Consider the following 23195-nt stretch of genomic DNA (forward strand, 5'->3'; position numbering starts at 1 on the left):
CATGATATTAACAGACAGGGAGACTATTAAATATTTTATATCCTCTGTTACAACTAAAACAATTTGTTTTTTTTTTTATACCTTTCTTCCAATGTTTATATTCTTATGTTATTATAGTATTTTCGTATGTATATACATTTGCATATAATTATTACTAATATCACAAGTTTATGGACTCAATTAACTTCTTGATAAATATGTAGGAAGCATTGCTTCAGATATACTTATGATAAATTAATGCTTATTTTTAATTAATTTATATAAGTACATTTTGTTTTTTTTTTTTATTTAAAGTTTCGATGAGTATCGCGAATTCACGGACCTTCTTAATATACTTGAACGCAGTTCACCACGAGTTGAAGATCGCAGCGAAGCGCCTGTTTGCGTAGAACGTACAAAGTTTTGTTGTCGTTCTTCCAAGCTTCTAGGTTCCTCCAGCCTTTTCGTCAAGCATGGGAAATCCCAAATACTCTGACCTCGTCCAAATTCTTCACCATCTGTTAGTGTTTGTGGTAGATCATGGTTCAAGGTTTCTGGCAGCAATAAAGCCAGCAGACCCCCAATAATACCTAGAACACCCAAAATCACAAGCGGAAGAACTGGTGAAACTTTCTCTAAGTATACAACAAACGGAGCGATTATGCTCGCCACATAACCCATGATGTGAATGAAGGCAACTCCTTGCGCGCGTACAACAGTGGGCAGAATCTCAGCTGCATATTGCAGGCCAATATTGTATGAAATGTTAACAAAAAAGCGACCCATAATGGCGAATGAGGCGAAGTAAATGCCTGTTGGCACCAGTGTAGCGAACAAACTGAAAATACCACTGGCAACCATAGAACCGCAAGCCAACCAACGTCGTCCCCATTTGTCTAGTATAATTGTTAGTATGGAATCGGCTGGAAACTCGGTGAAGCAAGCCACAGTAAAGGTGAAAAACACATTTACTCCTAGCGAGCTCACGTTTCGTACATGACCATCAAACACCAGTGAAATTGCCATCCAAATGACAATAAGTAGCAGTGTGGTACGTCGCAGTCGGGGTGTTTTAAAAAGATCCAGAATTGAATAACTGCTATTCTTGTTTTCTTCTTGCTTCAACTTCAAACAACTGGCGCTGAAGGTTTGGTAGGTTTCCGTGGGCACGTGCTTGCCATTAACTTTCTCAAGTCTTTTCAATATAGACACAGCTTTCTCCACTTTCCCTTGCGATACAAGCCATCTGCAATTAAATGGGTCAATTATAAAAAAGCCAAAACATAATTATATACATATGTATGTAAACATGTACATAAGTACGTGTATGTACATATGTTTATATAGTTTACCTGGCCGATTCTGGTATTACGAAAGGTGTTAGTACGACCAAAATCAAAGGGGCAGATGTAACGATAGCAAACAGCTTCCAGTCTGCAATAAAATATGCAATCCAAGGTAAAATGCAAGCAGCGGCCGTGAAAAACAATGCAATCGACATGTTAGCGACGAACGTCCGATATCTAGGGCCGACATACTCCAGAACTGCAAAAAAATATGTACATATGTGTGTTAATGTTATTTATTTTATATTTAGATATTAAGTTTTATTTATGATTAATTCCGGGTATCATTATTTGATATTAATAATGTTAAAGGGTCTTTATGGCACTTAAGTTGATTAAACAAAATTTTTAAAACTATTAATTATTCATTTTAAACTCTTGCAAATCCGGAACACAGCTGGTTAAATATCTGCAAGTTTTTGCAATATGAGAAAATGTAGCAAAAGGTTTTAACTTAATTTTTCGACGAAATGATAAATGGATTACAATCAAAGCGAAAATTATACTATATAATCCTCAATCGACTTTATCTATTTACCTTATGTATATGTTTTTGATTAATGGAGTTTTGTTGGCGTGACAGTAGATCAATTACGTTCACCTACAATACCAATCTTCTTATGGTGCCAAAGAACTTATTTACGAAATTTCATCAGATATCTTAATTTTTAGTCAAGTTACAGCTTGAACGGACGGTCAGACGGACGAACAGATGGACAAACCGACAAACCTCACACACAAAATCCCAGAGTCGCTAGCCTTAAGCACATGGGGAAAGGACAAAGAAACGTTGTTGGCAACATACAAGGCAATCGCTTCTAGTTAAAGAACATAATGAACACCTCACCAAACAGTTCCGGGCGCTTGGGCGCTCTCACAGAAATCATCAGTACCCAGCTTGGAGTGGAACCGCTTTCTAGAAGCATCAAGAGGTCATTCCTCAACTACTTGGACGATATAAAACAATACGCCGACCAGCCTTCGGATGCAACTAACTTAGGACAAGCACTGACCGCCTTTCACAGTGGAGCCATTAACACATCTGACACGTGATACGTTTCAACCTTTGGTCCGACTCCCTCGAAACAGCACGTTTCGTAAGCCTACCGTTGGATGACGTCAATGGCAACTTATCTAATCCTTACCATCTTAACAACAACAACAACAGACGGACATACAGTCACTGTGGCATCCCGCTCATCCTTATATATGACTATATCTATATATTATATCTATAACGATTAGTTTTAGGTTGCTTGTATCACAACCGTTATGTGAATAAAACTATTATATTCTGTTGAGTGTATAACTTAATAAAGTATACCATGTACATATATTTTCTTATATATTCATGTATATATATATAAAATATCCAATTTTTTCAATCTCGCGAAAATATTACTCAAGAGTAGTTGCCTAATTTTTATATTTCTGTATATGGTTGATATCAATCCATAATAAACACGATATGGCGATTGGTGACTCATTCGTGTGCACTAGATAGCCAGTATCCACTCGTAATGTACATTTTGCCATACATGATTAATTAATTTTACATTGATTGGATATTGAGCGGCAAATGAAGATATTATATATAGTATACAAGAATACATTTACGGTTAATACATTTTAAAAAGCGGGTTTTCATGGAATATTTATACACTTTGGGATTCACCGTAGACCTCCACATAATTTAAAAAAAAAAATACTATTACGTCGCCTAATTTATTATAAAATCGAGCTATATATAAAACTATAAGTACATGCATACACAAAATGATCAAAATAAGGAGAACTGGAGTCTAGATGTCTGACCATCCGCGATAAATCGCGAAGAAATTAAGATACTAATTTGCAACTATTAAAATTATGTGTGATTATGACATCTAAAAGGTTTAATGTAATATAATATATAATCTGATAAACTATTGAAGATATTCAAGGTATGGTAGGAACATGGGCGAAATCGAGTACCAACTTCTGTTGCACCGGCAAATGATCAATAGAATATCAAAATGTGTCTACGTATAAAATTTTATTCGGAACTCTCAAAAACTGACGAAGATATTTTTATTTATGAAACATAGACTTCATTTTACAAATCGTTGGCTCGAACACGAAACATATTTTCAATCCGTTCTAATGTATAGTTACATTATTAATTGTAGTCAGTAACAGAAACAGAGCAAACCTGACCAGCTATCAGTAGTTCGTGTGTATCAAACTTTACACTTACAAGTATGACTGAATTAAAATTGCATACTTACCGAGAATGTACATCATTGTAAAGCAATTATCGAATGCGAATCCAACGAAGAAGCGCATCAAGGCGAATTGCCAGAAATTTCTCGTAAACGAAGTACCGACACCGGCCGCAAAACCAATCAAATTGCAGCCGACTAAAGCAGGTATACGACCAAATTTATCGGCGATCCAACCGAACAGTAAACCGCCGACAATAGCGCCGAGAAAGAATATCGATTGAGCATAAGTGGGCAGCGCATCATGCTCACAAACCCAATTCTGTTCGGTTGCCACTGTGGAGTATGGATAATCGGTGAAGTTGTATGACCAGCCTTGGCGGCAAGCTACTACCGGCCAAGTCGGGTCAGCCTTGCGCATGCCCTTCGCTAAAACTTCCGTATAATTCACATCATACATCTTGCAATTGTCGTACTCCCGAATGCCGCTCATACGCGGTATTGACAACGCCAATCTGTGCAAAAAATTAATAATGAATGAATGGATAAGTAAGAGATTAAAAAACACTTAACAATTATATGCAAAAAAGAAACTAATTAAACAGTGCTCACGATACAGCGCAGATTATAAGCATGCGTGTACACCAAAATTTTTAATAAGAACACGCAATTATGCATACATACACACATACATATGTGCCAAAAATTATGCTGAACGGCAGTAACGCTTTTAGGTTGGACCGGTCTCTGCATACGAGCGTTTGTGTCTGAACAATGGGCTGAGAATGAGCACTCGACCTTGATTAAGCGAGAGGAAATAGTTTTGTCGTGATTTAGGAAAAAAAATTTGCTTGTCTATGTCAATTTGCCAAAATCTAAGTACAATCGCCAAGCAGGTGCTGCGGCGCACAAGTGGCTAACGCTTGCATTCTAATTAGTTCATGCCAATATTCAACTGCGGTTGCCGAACTTTGGGAGTTTGCACCTAATGCTGTTTTATCCGCGAATGGCTAAAGTATTATATTAACAGTACAACAATAATATAGACGAAACATACATACATACATACAATATTTAAGAAAATCTGGTGCCTTAGGCATTATAACTGAATTAAATATACAAATCAGAAAAAATTGCACCGAAGTTATAATATCCCTCACAAAAAAAAAAAAAAAAATTCCATACAAGGACTTGGTTTTGATCGTCCAGTTTGTATATAAGCTACATTCTGTAGTGGTCCGATCTGAACAATTTCTTCGGCGAGTGTACCGGGAAATAAATCATTCCAATTTTTGTCAAGATATCTCGAAAAAAAAATTCCCACGCAAGAACTGAATGTCCGATCAGTTTGTATGATAACCACATGCTAAAATGCTCCGATCTGAACATATTATTCGGAAAATTATGTCATTGCCCTTCTAAAAAGTCTTGCGGTACTTTTATTGAATTTTCAATTGTTCATAAAATTGGTTACAATAATGCGATTCAAGTCAAATATGCGCCGTTTTGTTCGATGACGCGTTCGCAACGAGATGCTAACTTTATAATGCCCCTCTCAAAAAAGCTCGCTTTCCTATTGGCAAAACCCTCGGAGAGCCAATTTTCATAGGACTCTCTTGTGGCAAACTTCAAACTACCAAGCGCGTTCGCCATGGACAGAAACAGGTGGTAATCACTTGGTGYGAGATCCGGACTATACGGTGGATGCAAAAGAACCTCCCATCCGAGCTCCCGGAGCTTCTGGCGCGTCACTAAAGATGTGTGTGGCCTGGCGTTGTCCTGATGGAAGACAATTTGGCCTCTGTTGATCAAAGATGGCCTCTTCTGCATGAGTGCTGCCATCAAGCGTTTCAGTTGTTGGCAGTATAGGTCCGAATTGAGCGTTTGGCCATAGGGGAGCAGCTTATAGTGGATTATTCCCTACCAATCCCACCAAACACACAGAAGGACCTTCCTGGCCGTCAATCCAGGCTTGGCCACCGTCTGGACCGCTGCACCGCTTTTCGACCACGACCGTTTGCACCTTTCGTTATCGTAAGTGACCCACTTTTCATCGCCAGTCACCATACGCTTCAAAAACGGGTCGATTTTGTTGCGGGGTCAGAAGCGATTCGCATTGGTCGATACGATCAAAGATGTTTTTTTGCGTCAATTCGTGTGGCACCCACACATCGAACTTCTTAGTCACTCCAAGCTTCTTCAAATGGTTTATAACGGTTTGATGAATCATGACCAGCTCTTGACCGATGCTACGGCTGCTACTATGCCGGTCTCTTTCGACCGATTCAGAGATTTTATCGCAATTTTCGACGACAGGCCTTCCGGAGCGTGGCGCATCTTCGACCACCTCTACACCAGAACGGAACGTTGAAACCATCATCGTGCGGTGGAAATGGAAATTGTATCGGGTCCATAAACAAATTTTATTGGCGGCTTGAGATCCATTTTTGCCTTTATCGTAGAAGTACTGCAAAATATGCCGTATTTTCTCTTTATTTTGCTCCATGTTTGCGACGCTATAACTCACGAAYGACTTAAAAGAAACGACAATCAATCAAACACGTGTTAGCGCATGAAATGAGCCTTCCAAAAAGGTATAGCATGACCCGATGCGACGAATAAAACTAGGACTACGCGCTCTCAGCGCCAATTAGCGAAAATACCGCAAGACTTTTTTGACAACCTAATAATTCGGGCCAAGTTTTTGGAAGATATCTCGTCAATTAAAAAAAATCCCATATAAGAACCTGATTTTGTTAGATCAGTTAATATGGGAACTATATGATATAGTAGTCTGATATTGGTCGTCCGATATTTCTTCAAATGACCTAGTTCTTGGCGAGATAAGGCCGATTACAAAATTTCAGATCGATTTCTTAAAAACTGAGGTACTAGCTCGCTTATACACAGGCATACGGGCAGTCAGAGGGAAGTCGGCTAAATTTCGTCACGCTCATTGTTTATATATGTATTTTATAGGGTATCCGAAGTTTCCTTCTGGTTATTACCAACTTCTTGACAAAATTAATATACATACAGTGTTCAGGGTATAATTATGCATCTATGTATACGTGCTCTAATTTTGACTATCGGTGAACAGCTGTTGGCCAAATATTAATAGAGAGGGCGGTTAGCGTGAGAAGGTGCTCGTACTGAATGTAGTATTTTATAGGAACTAGATGTGTGGCAGAAACTGCTGAGTTCGAGTGAAATCGATTATAACACAGCTGCACAAAAAATATATGTTTTTGTTGCGCTAGATATATTAGCAAATTTTGATGGTTTTAAGTGTCCAGATTACGAACTTATTCACGCAAATATTGAATGCGCTCTTGTCTTTATGATATTGGCAGTTTTTACATTTTGATCTAATATCGGCTTATGTTATACATACATATCGTCACCTAAAATGCAAAATAACGTAACAACATTTTCGAAAATTTACAGTGACGTGAATGAAACACGAAATAAAATGGAACAAGAGTGAAAAAAAAATTTGAATATTGGTTAAAACTGGTTCATATATAAGCGCAGAATCTGAAAATGTTGGATAGATGTAATATTATGTATAGAATTTGAAATAGTGAATCGTAATCAATAGGATACTCAATTTCGAATTTTTTGATGATACGTTATTTTGCATTTTAGACGATATGTACATTAGGGTGATACTAAAGAAAACTTTTTTTTCATTCGGTACTCTGAAAAATAGGTTTCTAGACACCTCTAAGGAGCCTCTCCAATGAGTTCTTAATTGTAACGGGATGGTCCTCCTACTTACAGTTTTCTATTTTTTACTTATTATGAGATAGAAAAATTTATATCTCGCTTCCTACCACATCAAAAAATATTTTGTTGTTTAGATTTTGTAGGAAATTGAATGCTCTACAAAAAAGGTTTCATACAAAATTTTTTCGCAAACCGAATCGTTTAAAAGATAACGGTTGAAATTTGATTATTTTTGGGAAAATTTTTTATTTCTTAAAATGATGATGAATGAAACTTATAGGATTTTGGAGAGGTATCTAGGAGTCTATTTTTCAGAGTACCAAACGAAAAAAAATAATTTTTTTTTGAATCACCCTAATGTACATATATAAAAATTAATCGCAAAATGTGTTGCTAAGCGCATAACTCAACAACGCCTGGACCAATTTAGCCAATTAATTTTTCTTAATGTTCGTTGAAGTTCAAGGCTGGTTTTTACGGCAAGAAAATTTCGAATAGTTGCCGGGGAAACCCCTAAAATCAACGATTTTCTTTTTCTCATACAAACGAATGAATGTCTGTTTGTTAGTAATGCTAAGAGAACGGCTGCACCAATCTTGGTGACATTTTCAAAGGTTGTTCGTGGTGAATAGGGAAAGGTTTAGAAATAAAAGTACCTTTTGCTTCTTGTGAGGTAAAATCTGAAAATTGGACAATTCCAAAAATTTATCTTTTTCCATAATTTTTTTTTTTTTAATTTTTGTTGGTTTTGTTTTTCAATATTTTAATTTGTAAATTATTTGAACCATTCAGTTTTGGTCGCTTGCTTTTTTATTCCTACTATTCAAAAGAAAAATTATTGAAAATTATTCAGTGAAAACTTTATCTGTGTTTTACACAAAGAGATCAATTGCAGATTGAAATTTCTTACGAAGCCACGAAGAGGTCGCGCTAATATCGGTCGGCGTTCTTTTTGCCATCAACGCACAAAGCACATGACCGCGTATTCCCAGGATGCAATGACATACGCGCGGAATTATAGATCGCTTTCAATCAGCAAGCGATCGACATGAAGTCACAGCATGACTTTTCAAACAACATTTACGATGTCTGATCATTTTTTTAAAAATACAAAATTTTTGAAAATTTTTTTGTTTGTTATTTTTATCCATTGTAAAAATCGCAACGCACTACTGAGTACCGACTTAAGCAGCTGCTGAAAACGAACTGATTGACACATCGCGCTCATATTTGTCATAGTAATTAGGGACAGTCCTCACAAAATCCATTTTTTGAAATGTCCTTTACCCGGTAAAATTAAATTACAATTTCCGGGTACTTTTCACAATGTCGAAAGGTCAGAATGTGTTAAAATATTTCTAAAGGGGGTTTCAAAACAGTCTCATAACATGCGCTATAGAAATCACTACTATATTCTTTAACTTGTATATGTGAACCTACCATACCTAGCATATACGAAATCGTTGAAAATGAAGACCAGAACTGTACAGGAGGCAGCGAAAAATATTCCTCAGATCTTTTTCCTGAAACTATTTTTAATTTTTTTTTTTTTCAAATTACAACTAGAATTTATCCAATCCGCATTTATGTTTTCTTGATCTTGATTGGTGCGCAGCAAGTGCGATAATGAGGTTGTGCTATTACAAACAACCGGTAACGGAACACACACCACTACAAATGTGCTGTGCAACAGCTACGCTTATTTATAAAAATGCTGCTGTGAGACTTTACGACCACGTTTATTTAAGCGAGATTTAATGTCGATAAGTTTTTGTAATGTGTTTAACGTTAACCATTAACTTGACAAGCGGATAGACCTTCAATGCTATTTATTGTAGTTGTGGCTTGCTGCAAGTGCTTCAGTTATGTATATTTGTTGTTGACATTTGTGTGGTTTTTGGTTGCCAGCCAATTATGGCTTATTTGGTACGCTAAATTTCGAATAAAAGTCAATTGCCTTGATATTATACAATAAAGAACCTTGTTGTTCTTACCAAAAAAAAGTTTGCTGACGTGCGATCAGCCAAATAATGTAAACGATTGTACTATGTGCTGCTAATTCTCTTTGTAGTAACGTGCTTTATTAACACATAATTAGTTATTACTATATTAAACATGCTCATTAATAAAGCAACGGAAAATGTAAATACTTTCTAACGGCATTGTGACAACTGAAATTGTCAACAACCTTGGTAACAGACATGTGAAATGCATGAACTATTATGAGCATCCACATTTGTTCAGGTGCGCATAGAGATAGTCATTAAATTTGCATAAAATACTGGAATTTCTATAATTTGGCAAGCGTTTACTGTAAGCTTACTTAAGTTGCTGTAACAACAACATTTTCATTCAAGAAATTGCTCACTATTTTATAGATAGAGTATGGAACCAGTAGAAAGAAAGTCGGATGTTTCAGTTCAGGGGCGTGTTATTTACTTAGGATGCTTTTCTAACTCTACTGAGAGTTCTTCCATAGTATGTGTATGAAATTTTAATGACTAAAAGTAGAATACGAGTATACTCGTCACAGACTAAATTGTATTACGAATAAAGACGAAAGAAAGTACAATGTAAGGGGTTTTATTTGGAGTTGAGTTTTGGAAATATTTTTAATAATGCTTATCAGTGGAAGAACGATCTTGGCGAAAATGGATATTTTTTACTTTGGAACTTATTTATAGACATGGAAAATGTTTGGGAAAGGACAAAATTTAAGCCTGCTGAAGATTGCTCTGCTGCTAAAGCAATATTTCTTCCTTAAACTTCCCAGTCAATGTAATGAGTGCTTCATAAATATTTCAGCCGAAGAGATAATCGTTGCCATTTAAATCTCGCATTGTTCGGTGCAATGCTCCGAGTGATCTCTGAGCTTTGATATTTCTTTTCGGCATTTAACATTTCACTCAAAGTTATGATAATTGTATATTTTTTTAATGTTTAATACATTCTTCTGTTGAGATGTGTGAATATACAAGTTTAATATAACTGATCCTCTCTTTTAAGTATTAGTTTACTAGCCTATCTTTGAAGTGGGATTAAACTGGTCACACTGTACTAAATTTTACTCAATTCGGGTCATTAGTTTAGGAGTTTACCCCGGACAATAAACGTGAATCGTAATTTTTATATATATAAATATGTATACTTGTAAAATCTAACCAGGTCTTGCTGTGACGGTATACTGTGTATATGATATACGGAGTATTGCTAATAGGTGGGAAGATGAGGGCTGAGAATTCTGAGCTGTGTCCTGCATTTTTTTTTTCATCAATTGAAAAATAAAATTTTTCGTTATCAGCATTAATGTTTCTTCTTTACTCGAGTCGTGTTGTCATACACATATATACTCGAGCTCAACAAAAAACACTCATGCGGTAAAATTAAACAACTTTTAAGATAAATAAAATATAATATCAATAAATTGATGCATCAGAGGGCCCTCACTCTATACACCCTAACTATACGCCATATATAATAGATGTGTGAGACACCTTACCCATACCTTTGTTCAGGCATTATTTATCAGTTCCTACCTTCAGCGGCTTATATGGCCTCAATATTGATGGATATATTTATTTTTAAACTGGTATGAAGTTTGTAATATCCAGATTGAAACCACTGCGAACCTATATAGTATATATACAACTTATTTCAGGTTGTCACGTCCATCTATCGGTCTGTCAGTCTGTATATCAATCCGAAATTTTGCACACGTCCTTTTCTACCCATGAAATGTATGGATATTGGCGCTATCGGACAACCCTAGCATATAGCTTCTTTACAGACCGACTGATCAAAATCAAGTACTTGTATGAAAACTTTGTTATTTGTAAAGGGTATTCTTGTTTCGATGCAACCAAAGTTAAGGGTTTTTCTTGTTTTCCCTAAATTAAGCATCATTTCATTTGGAAAATACGAGTGCTGAATACCTCGCACCGATACGCTATTCAAAACGTTCGTTTGTTTGAGTTCTAGCACGAGCAAAAGCATGATTCAACTAATGCTAAAACCATATGTGAGAAATTCCACAAATCACACACCACATCTCGAACTAAATACCAACGTACAGTATACACATGTATTATATGGTTCGTATATTCTGTTAAAGTATTAGATGCCGTGCCGTGGGGATGACTCATCAGATAATTTGGACTGTTCACATCTCAACTCAATGCAAGAAAACGTCGAAGCGCTTATTCGCGCTAAGCTTTCCCCAACGTAGTTCCCACCATTCTAAACTTGTTAGAGAAGCCTTGAATAAATGACAACTTTAAGTAACCACAATCTCTGAAGCGTTTGGGGAATGTGAATTCCACTCAGTTACGGAAAGTTCAAAATTCATTGAAATGAGATTTTTAGAAATCAAACTCTGTCTACACCGTAAATGAAATTTAACCGTCGTTGACAGTGGAATGCAGCATGATATGGCAAGCGTATTAAAATAACTCTTAATTCTAAAATTAAAATATGTAGATGTAGAAGTGAACTGCTTACTAAAAGACATAAAATATTCAGGCAAAGTGTTTATATACTTGAAGGCAATTGTCGACTTGAACACTTGCCAGTTAGTTGCCCGCTTATGTTCTTATAGCTTTGCCGTGATTTATACTGTTAGTAAATGTACATATTATATATACGTTCAAACCTACATTTGACAAATACAGAAAACAATAATGAAATGGGTAGTTTACAAAAATAGATTACTAAACGGCGTGAACATATACTGGTATTCGTTTTCATTAGGGTGACGGTTACTTCTCAACATGACTGATATTTTGTAAACGCCCTCTAAAGTTTCTGTTTTTGCCCTAAAAGAAATGATCCAATGCAAACAAACTTTTTGTTTGAATTTCAATTTGTGCCTAAATCATTTTATTTTCCAATATATGTATTTTATATGAGTTTGTTTTTGCCTATTGTAAATTTTTTTTATCTCCAAAGTCAATGAATTTATACCTTTGAAAATATGATATTTTAACAAAAAACATTTCCGCTCTATAAAAAAGTCTCAATAATTTTTTTTCATGAAAGCATGCCTTTAAAAGTTATACGCAGATAAAATTATGCATCAAATGTACTGTATTCATATAGTACACATACAGTACACCATGACGTATGAACAACACCGAATGCACAAGTCACTTGTATGAATGCTCAGATATTTTGATGCATTTCTTAAACGCCATATAACTTTTAAAGAAATGCTTTCATGAAAAAAAAACATGCAGACCACATTTGGAGAGCCGAGAATTTCGCATTAAAATATATTTTTTTCAAAGTAAAAAAAATTGTCTCAATCTATCTATGGAAAAATGATTTAAATTGAAAGTAAATAGCTTACTTACTTTGGATCCTTTTTTTAGAGCAAAACTTAACACTTCAGGTGTTTGTGGTAAATAAAATCAACTTGGGACATATCAACCCTAACGGACATATCTAAATTGAATTAAAGAACATATTAGCATCGAGCGCTAGGAATATATAGAGCAAACGTGTATAAATGAACTTGAGCAACTTGGCACTCATCATCAACTTGGAATTTAGAAAAATGATATATGCTTTGCACATTTAAATGCCTATCAGCAATTGTAACTGTTTTGACAAATTACACTGCTAAACATTGTTTGTCGTTAAAAATATACATATAATAATTTTGTTAAAATTACGACCAGGTTTTTTGTGACAACAAGTACTCATATAAGTTTCTTTTTCAAATAACATCATTTAAACGACTGCATAATTATTGTATTCGACTAACTTACATAATCATACGATTGTTACATCGAAAACATGTCATGAAAGTGTTTTAACGATCATTGCACGCTCGGTCTGATAGAGAATTTTATAAAAGCTATGCCTGGCGATGGCAGTGGATTTGTATATCTGAAAGAGAAATTTGCCAAACTCAGTGAGGCAAAATTACACAAGGAATATTGGTAGGTCCGCAAATACGGCAGCAGCTAAAGGTTAAGAGCTTTGAAAAAAAAAACTGAATGATTAGGAAAAACGCGCCTAGAAAAAATGTTTTGTGAACATTGTTCAAAAATTTCTAGAAAACCATAAATGGAAAATTATTAAGAAGGCTTTGAAATAAATGAAAACTTCAAATATATATGCTGGACTCTGGGATGGAGCATTTGAGATGTAGCCACGATCAACATTTGAAAAAGATAATCTTAAGTGGATATTCTGGTTTAGAACCCCGAATTTTAGATTTTTTTTTTTTTGACGCGATACAAAAAAATCAAAAATTATTTTGACATCCATTTTTTACAGGCTTTTTATTGATATTCTAAGAATACAAAACATAAATAATATAAAAAAAAAATTAAATTAAAAAAAGTGCAGGTCGGCGAAGTAGAAAGTGATGGAACAATGGCTTGTCCTGGTGTGCAAATCCTTTCCGTGACCTAAAATGAAAATTTATGCGAAAGGCGTGAAGGGTAGTTATCGCACTACGAAAGGTTTTTTAAAAAAAATTTTTTTACAAAATGGTGGAGGTTTGCAAAATAAGTTTCGTATTTTCCCTGCATTCCAAACATTCCAAACATTTTCGCGCGTCGTGTTTCTGTGATTGGTGCAAGCCGAAACTGCAGCGTTCGTTGGAGCAGAGGTACGCGATTAAATTATTTTTGAAACTCAGTAAATCTGCGACAGAGACGTTTGATATGACCAAGCAAGTTTACCCAGATGTTGCTTTAGCAAGAAGTGGTGTGTTTCGGTGGCACCAGGCCTTTTTGAAGGGGCGAGAAGAGGTCGCACAAACACCGACAATGTGACTGTTCTTAGAAAGATATGTACTAAGATTAATAAATATGTCTATATGTTATGTAATATTCTTTTGTGCCGAGAAGTCACTCTGGTATAGTCATATAAATATGTATATCAGTTATTCTATGGTGGTACCATTTGTGGCATGTTTGTAACTAACAAACGATTGATATTTTACAGTTCCGCGGGGGAGCCAACGGCCAAAATGATATGTTAGATGAACAAAATTGTTACACTCTCAATACGAAGGTGACGAATTTTTAGCTATTGAAATGTTGTTACGAAACGTGCTTGGAGTACTTTTGCATTATAATAGCGCAGTTGTAGTTTCTATGAGTTAAGAGGCCGGTTGCAGCACTTCACAATGAACAAAAGTCCAATGCAGCAGACATTAAATGAAATTGCAATCGGCTATTATAATGTTACAACAAATTTAGTTGTACGAATGTACATTTATTTTGTTATTTTACAAATACATGCCTTTATACATATGTAGGTACTTATGCAGTGAACCGCGTCAACGCAGTTATATTTCAGAATTATCATTTTTTTCATTCAAGTATAAAAAGGTGTAACTGCCACCTGTGCAAGTGCAAGTGGCACACTTAAAATTATTTGAACTGTCTTCAACGATTAGTCGAATTTCCGTGATATATATAGTTAATTTTCTTAAGGCAACTTTACTGTACAATCGTACATTCGTGTACAACACCCGGCTGATCGCGATATATTCATATGCATGTAAGTATATAGTATAGTTAACACCGGCGCCGATACCACTGCGTGGCATTGACCAAACCAATTTTCACTTCTGCTGTATTTCGTATTGGTAGTCTTAATGGCAACGGTGGCTTGACTTTTAAAGCATTCCAACGTATCCACACTGGCTTAGTTCCAAATGCTACCAAAAAAAAAAAAAACGTAATTTATGTAAATCTTTAAAATAATAATTGGGCGAATGAAGACGTATACTTTTCTGTTATTAGCGTTAGAAGAACGAGCCTAAGAAATACTGCTATCTTGAAAATAAATTATTTTAAGATTTCGATATTTCATAAGAAACATAAAATGTTCATGTCTTTATCAGTTTTTTTTCACGCAATGTATTTAATGACGACAACGATTATGGTGAATTTCTTCTGTATTTTATTCTTTATATGAATGACGTTTGAATGATTCATTTTCATGCATGAATGGTTTTATGATTTATTTAGATTTAATCGATACTTTTCCTACGACTTAACAACTTTTCGATACCACTTATATAGTATGATTTATCCTTTCCGTTTATCGTTTTCACTGGGTTGAGACACCTGTCTTGGTGATGCAGCGTTTTCTTTTTTTTTTCAAATATGGCCGTTTTCCCGTTTTCGTCCTTCAAACGGTCCAATACTACTATGTTGGTCCTTCCTTTTTCAAGCTAGTATATAAAATGAATATATTACTAGAGGACCCGTCCACGTATCACTGGGACTGATACATAGATAGTACTACTAATACCATCTATATGATTTCTATTATTAATATTATAACTATAAGTGAAGGTGATAATAGCATTTGGGTGAAGCAACTTGTGTTAATTTACCAAAACATGAATCAAAAATCATTTCGTGAATTAATAAAGCAAAGCACCAAGCATATATAGATCTGAAAATCTTTACTTATTTCTTTCTATTTTTGAATTAGAAAAATTTTCAAATGCTTCTAACATGAATTTTGAACAAAAAAGTTCTAAGCTACCTCCCCACCAATTTTCAGCCAAATCGGTTCAACCGTTCTTGAGTTACAAACGGTATAACTAACACGACTTTCTTTCATATATGTATATATATAGATTATTATTATTATGTGGACAAGAACGACTGTGGATTGGAGTTCGGAGTGAAATGTTAGATCCATGTTTCATCCTTTGTCATACATCGACGCAGAAACTTGGATATATTACGCTTGAACATCTCCAAACACTGCAGCGAATATGAACTTGTCGTTGTTTTTAGTCAAAAGTGAGCTCATAAAGTATTTTGTTGGGGTGATATTAAAATTTAATGAACTTTCAATTATTTAAAATCATTAATTTATGAATTATTGATCCATTAGTAGTGATTATAAGATTAAGTTACTTTAGGRATAACAGCGTAATTTTTTTGGAGAGTTCATATCGATAAAAAAGTTTGCRACCTCGATGTTGGATTAAGATAAACTTTTACGTGTAGCCGCTTAAATATTAAGTCTGTTCGACTTTTAAATTCCTACATGATCTGAGTTCACTTTGTACAAAACTCTCTCTTACCTAAATATTTTTGGATGTTATGATGTACACGTCCAGTTGACATCTTTCAAATATTATTATTTTTGCAAATATTCTATCAACACGCGAAATCTTTTTTTTCCATTTTTTACAATAGCAAAAGTTGCTTCACTCGATATAATTCACCAACTAATGATCTGACAGTTGTTAAATTTATAGACGCGACTTTAGAATGTGAGGGTTCTATTAGTGCTATCTACCTTTCAGGGTGGAGACTTTTCAATTGACCTTGATATGGAAGAGTGTAGTTGCTTTGTCAATAGTTACATTTACTTTTTCTTAATAGAGAATCTATGATTTGAGCCAAAAGTTATATGTAGAATAAAACACTATTCTTGGACAGAAAAAAACATGTGCAAAATATAAGATCGATATTTCAAAAACTGAGGAACTAGTTTCTATACATTCAGACAGACAGCCATGTCTGAATCAACTTAGCCCGTCACGCTGATTATTTATGTACATATATGGCATATGTTATGTATGGTATATGTATATTTTATAGGGTTTCCGATGTTCCCTTCTGCTAGTTAGAACAGCCTTGATGCATTTAATATACCCTGTTCAGCATATAACACTATCAATAGCAGTTCGTATATCATGCGGAATTTACACGCCTTTGTAACTTCGTTAGCCTTAAACTCTAAACTTACAAACTTTAAACTTACAAACTTGAAACTTACATAAATTGAAAACAACCTAATATACTTTTTTTTGCAAAATTTCGAACTCATTCATTCATTTATGCCCTAGCTTGGTCTGAGTGAATTTTTAATTATTTTCTGTTCTGTGATTACTGAGCCGTAGATTAATGTATAGAAGAATATGTGGGCAAACATAATTATATACCACTTATATTTGCATATGATTACATGTAATGACACAGTAATTAAGTACAAAAAAATGTATACCCACATATACATGTTTGAAGAATAGAAAATATTACATATGCAACATTTTATATATGTAACTAGCTTTGCTAGCGACTTCGCCCTCATGGAATAGAAGTTACGTTTATTTACTAATTGCGAGTTTCGGGTATAAAAATGAGTAGTATTCAGTTCTTTCGCCTTGTGGTACCCGCAAGCTGAATTTGGCTGGAGCAATAATTTCTTTTGGTGTTCTTCCACAATGTTCCAACATTTTCAGTTTTTCAGTAGCAGTACCACATTGGGAAATTCAGAAATCCAAAATACCCAATTCCCTTCATTGACTTTCTATAACAAGTCTGCCAGAATTGATGCCGTCAAACCATTTGCGAAAATTCTTTCCGAATTGATAAAAGCTTTGAAAGAAGTTAAAAAATTTAGCAGCAACTCGTCGAAACGTTGATGGACAAATTTGAGTACATTTTGATGGTCTCCATATGGTTTAAAATCTTTCAGTTAATCAATGAAAGAAACTTGGTTCTTCAAGCGATCGACACTGTGATTAGAAGTATAAAAACCCTTCTTCTGAATTTGAAATTTCTGTACGTCTTGTGGATAGCTAGCTAGTTGAGGGATATAGTGCTTCAAAATCGTCAGGCAAGGCATCCCTCACGAGTCCATTTGAATATTTTAGTGGATATTTTGGGAATGGAACGCGTGCTTGTTCGACTGGTCCTGATAAAGGTGATTTTTTTTTTTCAAAAAGAATACTGTAAACAGGTCTCTTTGGACATTGTTGAGAGCATTATAACTGTAGAGTAGACATGAGTTTATGAGTTTAACATGCAAGCAAGTCAGCAATCATCGGAATGGAGGGAAAACACGAGTCGAAACCAAAAAAAACAAAAAAAAAAAAAACACTCCGAAGTCGCTAAAAATCAAGTTGAGGCTCATTGTGATTTTCGATATTCATGGTTTATTGCATCATGAATTTGTTCCGGAGATACAGACAATCTACAGATAATCTACACAGAGTCCTATTTGACCGTATGGAGGCGTTTGTGTGAGAAGATCTAACGAAAACGACGATTTGTGGAAGAATAATTAATAGATTTTACACGATGGTAATGCACCAACGTATCGAGCCACGATTATGACCGAATTTAAAGCCAAAAACGCTATGAATACCATCGATCAATCAGATTTGGGTCTGTGTGATATTTTCTTGTTCCCCAAACTGAAATTGTAGCTCGAAGAGATAAAGAAAAATTCAATGAAGAAGCTGAAGGACATCCACAAAAATGAAAAGTGTTCCGAGGACTAGAAAAATCGTTGGCATAAGTGTATTACACCTGGTGGGGATTACTTTCAAGGCGACAAAATAAATATTAATGATTACTAAAATATTTTGCGTGTTATTTACTATTTCCGGGTACTTATATGTCGCAAGGTATGAAAGACGACAACGCAAGCTGCAAAAAATGATTCCGTCGATGTATCTGATAAGTTGTCCAATGAAGCTATTCAACAGAAATGTTCACGATGCAGGCATCAGTCCGATTGTCCAAAACAAGGTCTTCTTGTGGATTGAATGAACTAAAGCTAATTAATATCTTGAGTGGCAGGCTAAACAAGTAACTTATAAGAAATGATGAGAAGAAAAAGTTTGTGCAACAAATAATAAGCCAAGGTAATAGCGTTCGAGCCATATAAATCTAATCTGTTTCCAATTATCATGCTCATTGTCTATACTTATAAACTTAGAAGATTAATTTGTGGTGATTTGCATCGGAAATGCAAAAGTATGGTATTTATTTACACAAATGGTGTGTATGCATTACATTAATAATGTGCTCAAGTTACAGATTGTTTGTGTTTCTGAGGAGGAATGTTTTCAATTAGCACTAATTTTGTTTTATTTCAGTATTATGAACTATTTCCTCTATTTACATTTTTGCTTTATAACTTTTGCACATAACATTTGCCCCAGTTACGTCATGTCACGATAATTGCATCTGCGGAAAATGAGACTGTCATAATTTTCTTATTTAGAATGAGTCGGAGCAAAATATAAATTAATTACTAAACGAAAACGTTTAAGTATTTAATTTTTTAAATTTTATACCCTGAATAGTAACTGATGGTCCAATAGAGGTACTTTTTCCAATAGCCTTTTTTTGACAGACCACGCGAGAGTCGTGTTAAGATGTCATGTTACTTTTGTTCAGTATTTTTTGACATTTCATCATGGAAATATTTACGTCTACACAACCTTTACAAATCGTTCAACTTTATTACTTTACACGCCACGTCTCACACATCGCACTAATTAATATTGAGAGAACAATTCGGTGAGCAGATAATTTCACGTTTTGGGCCGGTCGGACGACCTCGCTTCGTTTCAGGGTTTGGAGCGGAACATTACACGTATCGTTCGCCAGTTAAAAGTTGAAATGTTCGAACGAGTCATCAAAAATTGGACTCAACGTTTGGACCATCTTAGACGCAGACGCGGCTAACATTTAAAAGAGATAATCTTACAAAAAATAAATTTTAAAGAACGTTCTTTCAAATGATAAATATTCCAAATTAAATTTGAAGTTTCTGTGTTCTTTTCTTTAAAAAGATAGGGAATCTCGAAATGGATCATGCTTTATTAAAATTTTGTACCCTGAATAGTATATATGTAATAAAATGTACACGAAGTTTAACACCGTGGTATTTTCGTTAGTTGGCGCTGAGAGCGCGTAGTTCTAGTTTAATTCGTCGCATCGGGTCATGATATACCTTTTTGGAAAGCTCATTTCACGCGCTAACACCTGTTTGATTGATTGTCGTTTCTTTTAAGTCGTTCGTGAGTTATAGCGTCGCCAACATGGAGTAAACTAAAGAGAAAATACGGCATATTTTACCGTATTTCTACGATAAAGGCAAAAATTTATCTCATGCCGCCAATAAAATTTGTGCAGTTTATGGACCGGATATAGTTTCCATTTCCACCGCACAACGATGATTTCAACGTTTTCGTTCTGGTGTAGAGGTGGTCGAAGATGCGCCACGCTCCGGAAGGCCTGTCGTCGAAAATTGCGATAAAATCGCTGAATTGGTCGAAGGAGACCGGCATTGTAGCAGCTGTAGCATCGGTCAAGAGCTGGGCATGAGTCATCAAAAAAAATTTTATGAACAATTGAAAATTCAATAAAAATACCGCAAGAAATACCGCAAGACTTTTTTGACAATCTAATATATACATAGTACATATGTGTATATAAATGACCAGCATAAGGAGCTGTCTGTATATCTGTCTGAAAGTTGCTTTCCGAGAAGATGTTTGTGGCAGCCATACCAACTGAACGATCAAAGTTAAGGTCTTGTAATGTTATTACCTAACGCAATCCTATAATATGTGAAGAAAATACTTCGATCGAACCACTATAGTATATAGCTTTCATACAAACTGAACGATCAATATTAAGTTAAGTATGGAAATTATATTTATTTCATATGAAATCTTCACAAAATTTTAAGTTGGGTTTTTGTTTAATCGATCCAATCGTTTACTCACTTGAGAACTTTTCATAATTGTGATACCAACAAGCAGTTTAACGCTCTTTGATAAATATAGAGCGAGGAAGACGAGCACAACCAGCTGTTTTTGTAGCTGTTTATAGTACATGCTAGAATCATAATCAATTTCCGCATGATGCCTACTCACATATGTACATACATATGTATTATTATTAATTTTTTTATTGAGCTTTTGATAGCCACAACAAGTGCAACCTGAGTATTGTCGCTCTAAACTACATATTGTACATAAGACCATAATGGCATTGTTGTCCAAAATTCTTAAGAAACTAACTTGATGCTGTATGCCATTGTTCAAGTTTTCCGATTATTGCTCTAAACGCATTAAACAGCTGATCACTTCAAAATCCTTCCTGGTTCTTTGTTTGAACTACAGCAAGTAACACGGTTACTATAATACGTTCTCATACCATTCTAAATTATTAGCATTTGATGTTATAATATGGTTTTCACAACTATTTATATGCAATATACTATTTGCCGAAGAATGGGTTTATTAGCCGGAAATGATCAACATATTGGATTGTGATAATCGAAGAACTCGTGTCGATTTCAAAAAATATGCGATACCCCATTTAATACGGAAATCATTTCAAATCATAGTAAAAAAAACAAAAAAAAAAATGCATTGTAATCTTTGAACTTACCTCTCCTCCACACTGAGCTCTTCCAGTTCGGGCACATGACACCAATGTTGCTCCGGTACGAGTGTCATGAAAATTTGCGAAAAATAAACGAAGGCCACAAATGTGGCGAACGGTATCATCAGTAGGAATAGAATTTTTTGATATTTCCCAAATTCGCCAATCAACGGCAATATGTCATCGAAATCCATCGGCGGTGGAATCGGCGCACTTGCTTCCTTGACATTGCCATTCTCCGTCAACTGTAGACCATTGGCATTACCGCTTTTGCGCCGAAATATGGTCTCGGCACCATGCTCATCGTTGGTGTATGCAGCATTTGTGAACGTTGCAGCTGGCTTAACGGGACGTCCGTATTTATCTTTCATATTATCGTTCATGACTTGGTGGTTCTGGCGTTCCATTGTGTCTTGTGGCATTTTCACTTTCATTTAATTATGCATGTATATATGTACATACATACATACATATGTATGCCTATGCAAAGGTGTGTTGGAGCGTAAAGTTATAATTGCTTTACTGACGTTGTATTTATTCACTTGTGGGAGTTAATGTGCACTTATTTTCATTCACCAATAGAAATGATATGTGGTACTGAACGCTTACTGCAGACGCTGGTTAAATTCGCAATCTGCGTTATTCTTTAGAGAACACCACTTCAACTCGAACGCGCAACAAACAAATGACTGAAGTGGGCGCTTAGCGGTTTAGCGGTTTTATAATTCATATTATATCGCCGCCGCCGAGAGTTAGTCAGCGAACTAACTCGCTACAGCTGTTGAGCTGCGCTTGAGTCTCGGCTTAAACATTGCTCTGGAGTGTAATCCCAGACACATTGCAACCGAGTTGTTCGGTGAGCGGATTCATGCCGAGCTATGTGGCAGCCACCAACATTAAACTTGGCTAATTCAAGAACTTTTCGCTTGCCATTTAATTGGAAGAGATATATGTATATGTATGTATGCGTTGGCATGTGCGGGCTATGAGCCTTCAGTAAAGCATTGCCGTCAGCTGGCGCATAAACGAACTCAGCAGAGCACTTGCAAAAAGCAATGCAATTCTACTCGTAAACAGGTTTTAATTTACTATGAGATATCTCGCTTCACGATTTAAATAATGCTACTATTTGCACACTGAGTTAATTAGAGGCAACAAGTGCGTCTTGTTCTTTTACTAACTTGGCGGGTATAATTATCTATTTATGCTTAGACAACAAAAGATTGGGATCTGTTTTGTATTGAATATTATATGGAAAAGAATGTGTGAAGATATGTACGAATCCTGCAGTCAATTTAACTAGTTTTAGCTACTTTAGAACTAGTACGGAGCCCAAGCTCAACTAGACTGCCTCTTTTCATAGAAGCAAATGATATCTTTGGCAGTTTGTATGGCTGCTATATATGGTATAAGGGTCCAAACAGGCTTTAAGTGAGAAAAGGAAGTATGCAGAATATAATATATAGAGTGAAATAATATATTTCTAAAAAAAAAAACACATAAACCTCAAATTTAATGGGGAGTGTGTATTATCATTCGAAAGAATATTTTTTGGAATTTATTCTTTGAAGAATATTTAGTCGCGGCTACATCGTAGATGGTCCATCCGTTGAGTTCAATTTTTCATGTCTCGTTCGAGCATTTCGACTGGTAACTGACGAATAACACGCGTGATGTTTTGCTCCAAGGCCTGAAGCGAAGCGGGACTGTTGCATAGACTTCAGACTTTACAGATCACAACAGGAAAAAATCTAATGGTA

At 35.3% G+C, this 23195-nt stretch overlaps 1 protein-coding gene across 1 annotated transcript; it reads right to left on the bottom strand.

Moving 5' to 3' along the window:
• Positions 1–272: 272 nt before the first annotated feature.
• LOC108965422 (organic cation transporter protein-like) lies at positions 273–22100 on the bottom strand. Its single transcript, XM_018927829.1, has 4 exons — positions 21442–22100; positions 3593–4041; positions 1332–1524; positions 273–1225 (listed from the first exon to the last, which is right to left on the bottom strand). Exons 1-4 carry the CDS (start codon positions 21867–21869, stop codon positions 289–291), a joined length of 2007 nt encoding a protein of 668 aa, XP_018783374.1. The 5' UTR covers positions 21870–22100; the 3' UTR covers positions 273–288.
• Between the last annotated feature and the right edge of the window lie 1095 nt (positions 22101–23195).

Source organism: Bactrocera latifrons, unplaced genomic scaffold, assembly GCF_001853355.1.
Source record: "Bactrocera latifrons isolate USDA-ARS-PBARC rearing strain unplaced genomic scaffold, ASM185335v1 scaffold_1, whole genome shotgun sequence".
Lineage (NCBI taxonomy): Eukaryota > Metazoa > Arthropoda > Insecta > Diptera > Tephritidae > Bactrocera > Bactrocera latifrons.

Bases quoted from the DNA above. Each gene is read 5' to 3' on its own strand.
- LOC108965422 (XM_018927829.1), bottom strand. From the start codon at position 21,869: ATGAAAGTGAAAATGCCACAAGACACAATGGAACGCCAGAACCACCAA. The intron at 1,525-3,592 runs GTAAGTATGCAA...ATTTTTTTGCAG, and splicing joins TACAATGATGTACATTCTCG to TTCTGGAGTATGTCGGCCCT. The intron at 1,226-1,331 runs GTAAACTATATA...ATTTAATTGCAG, and splicing joins GTAATACCAGAATCGGCCAG to ATGGCTTGTATCGCAAGGGA.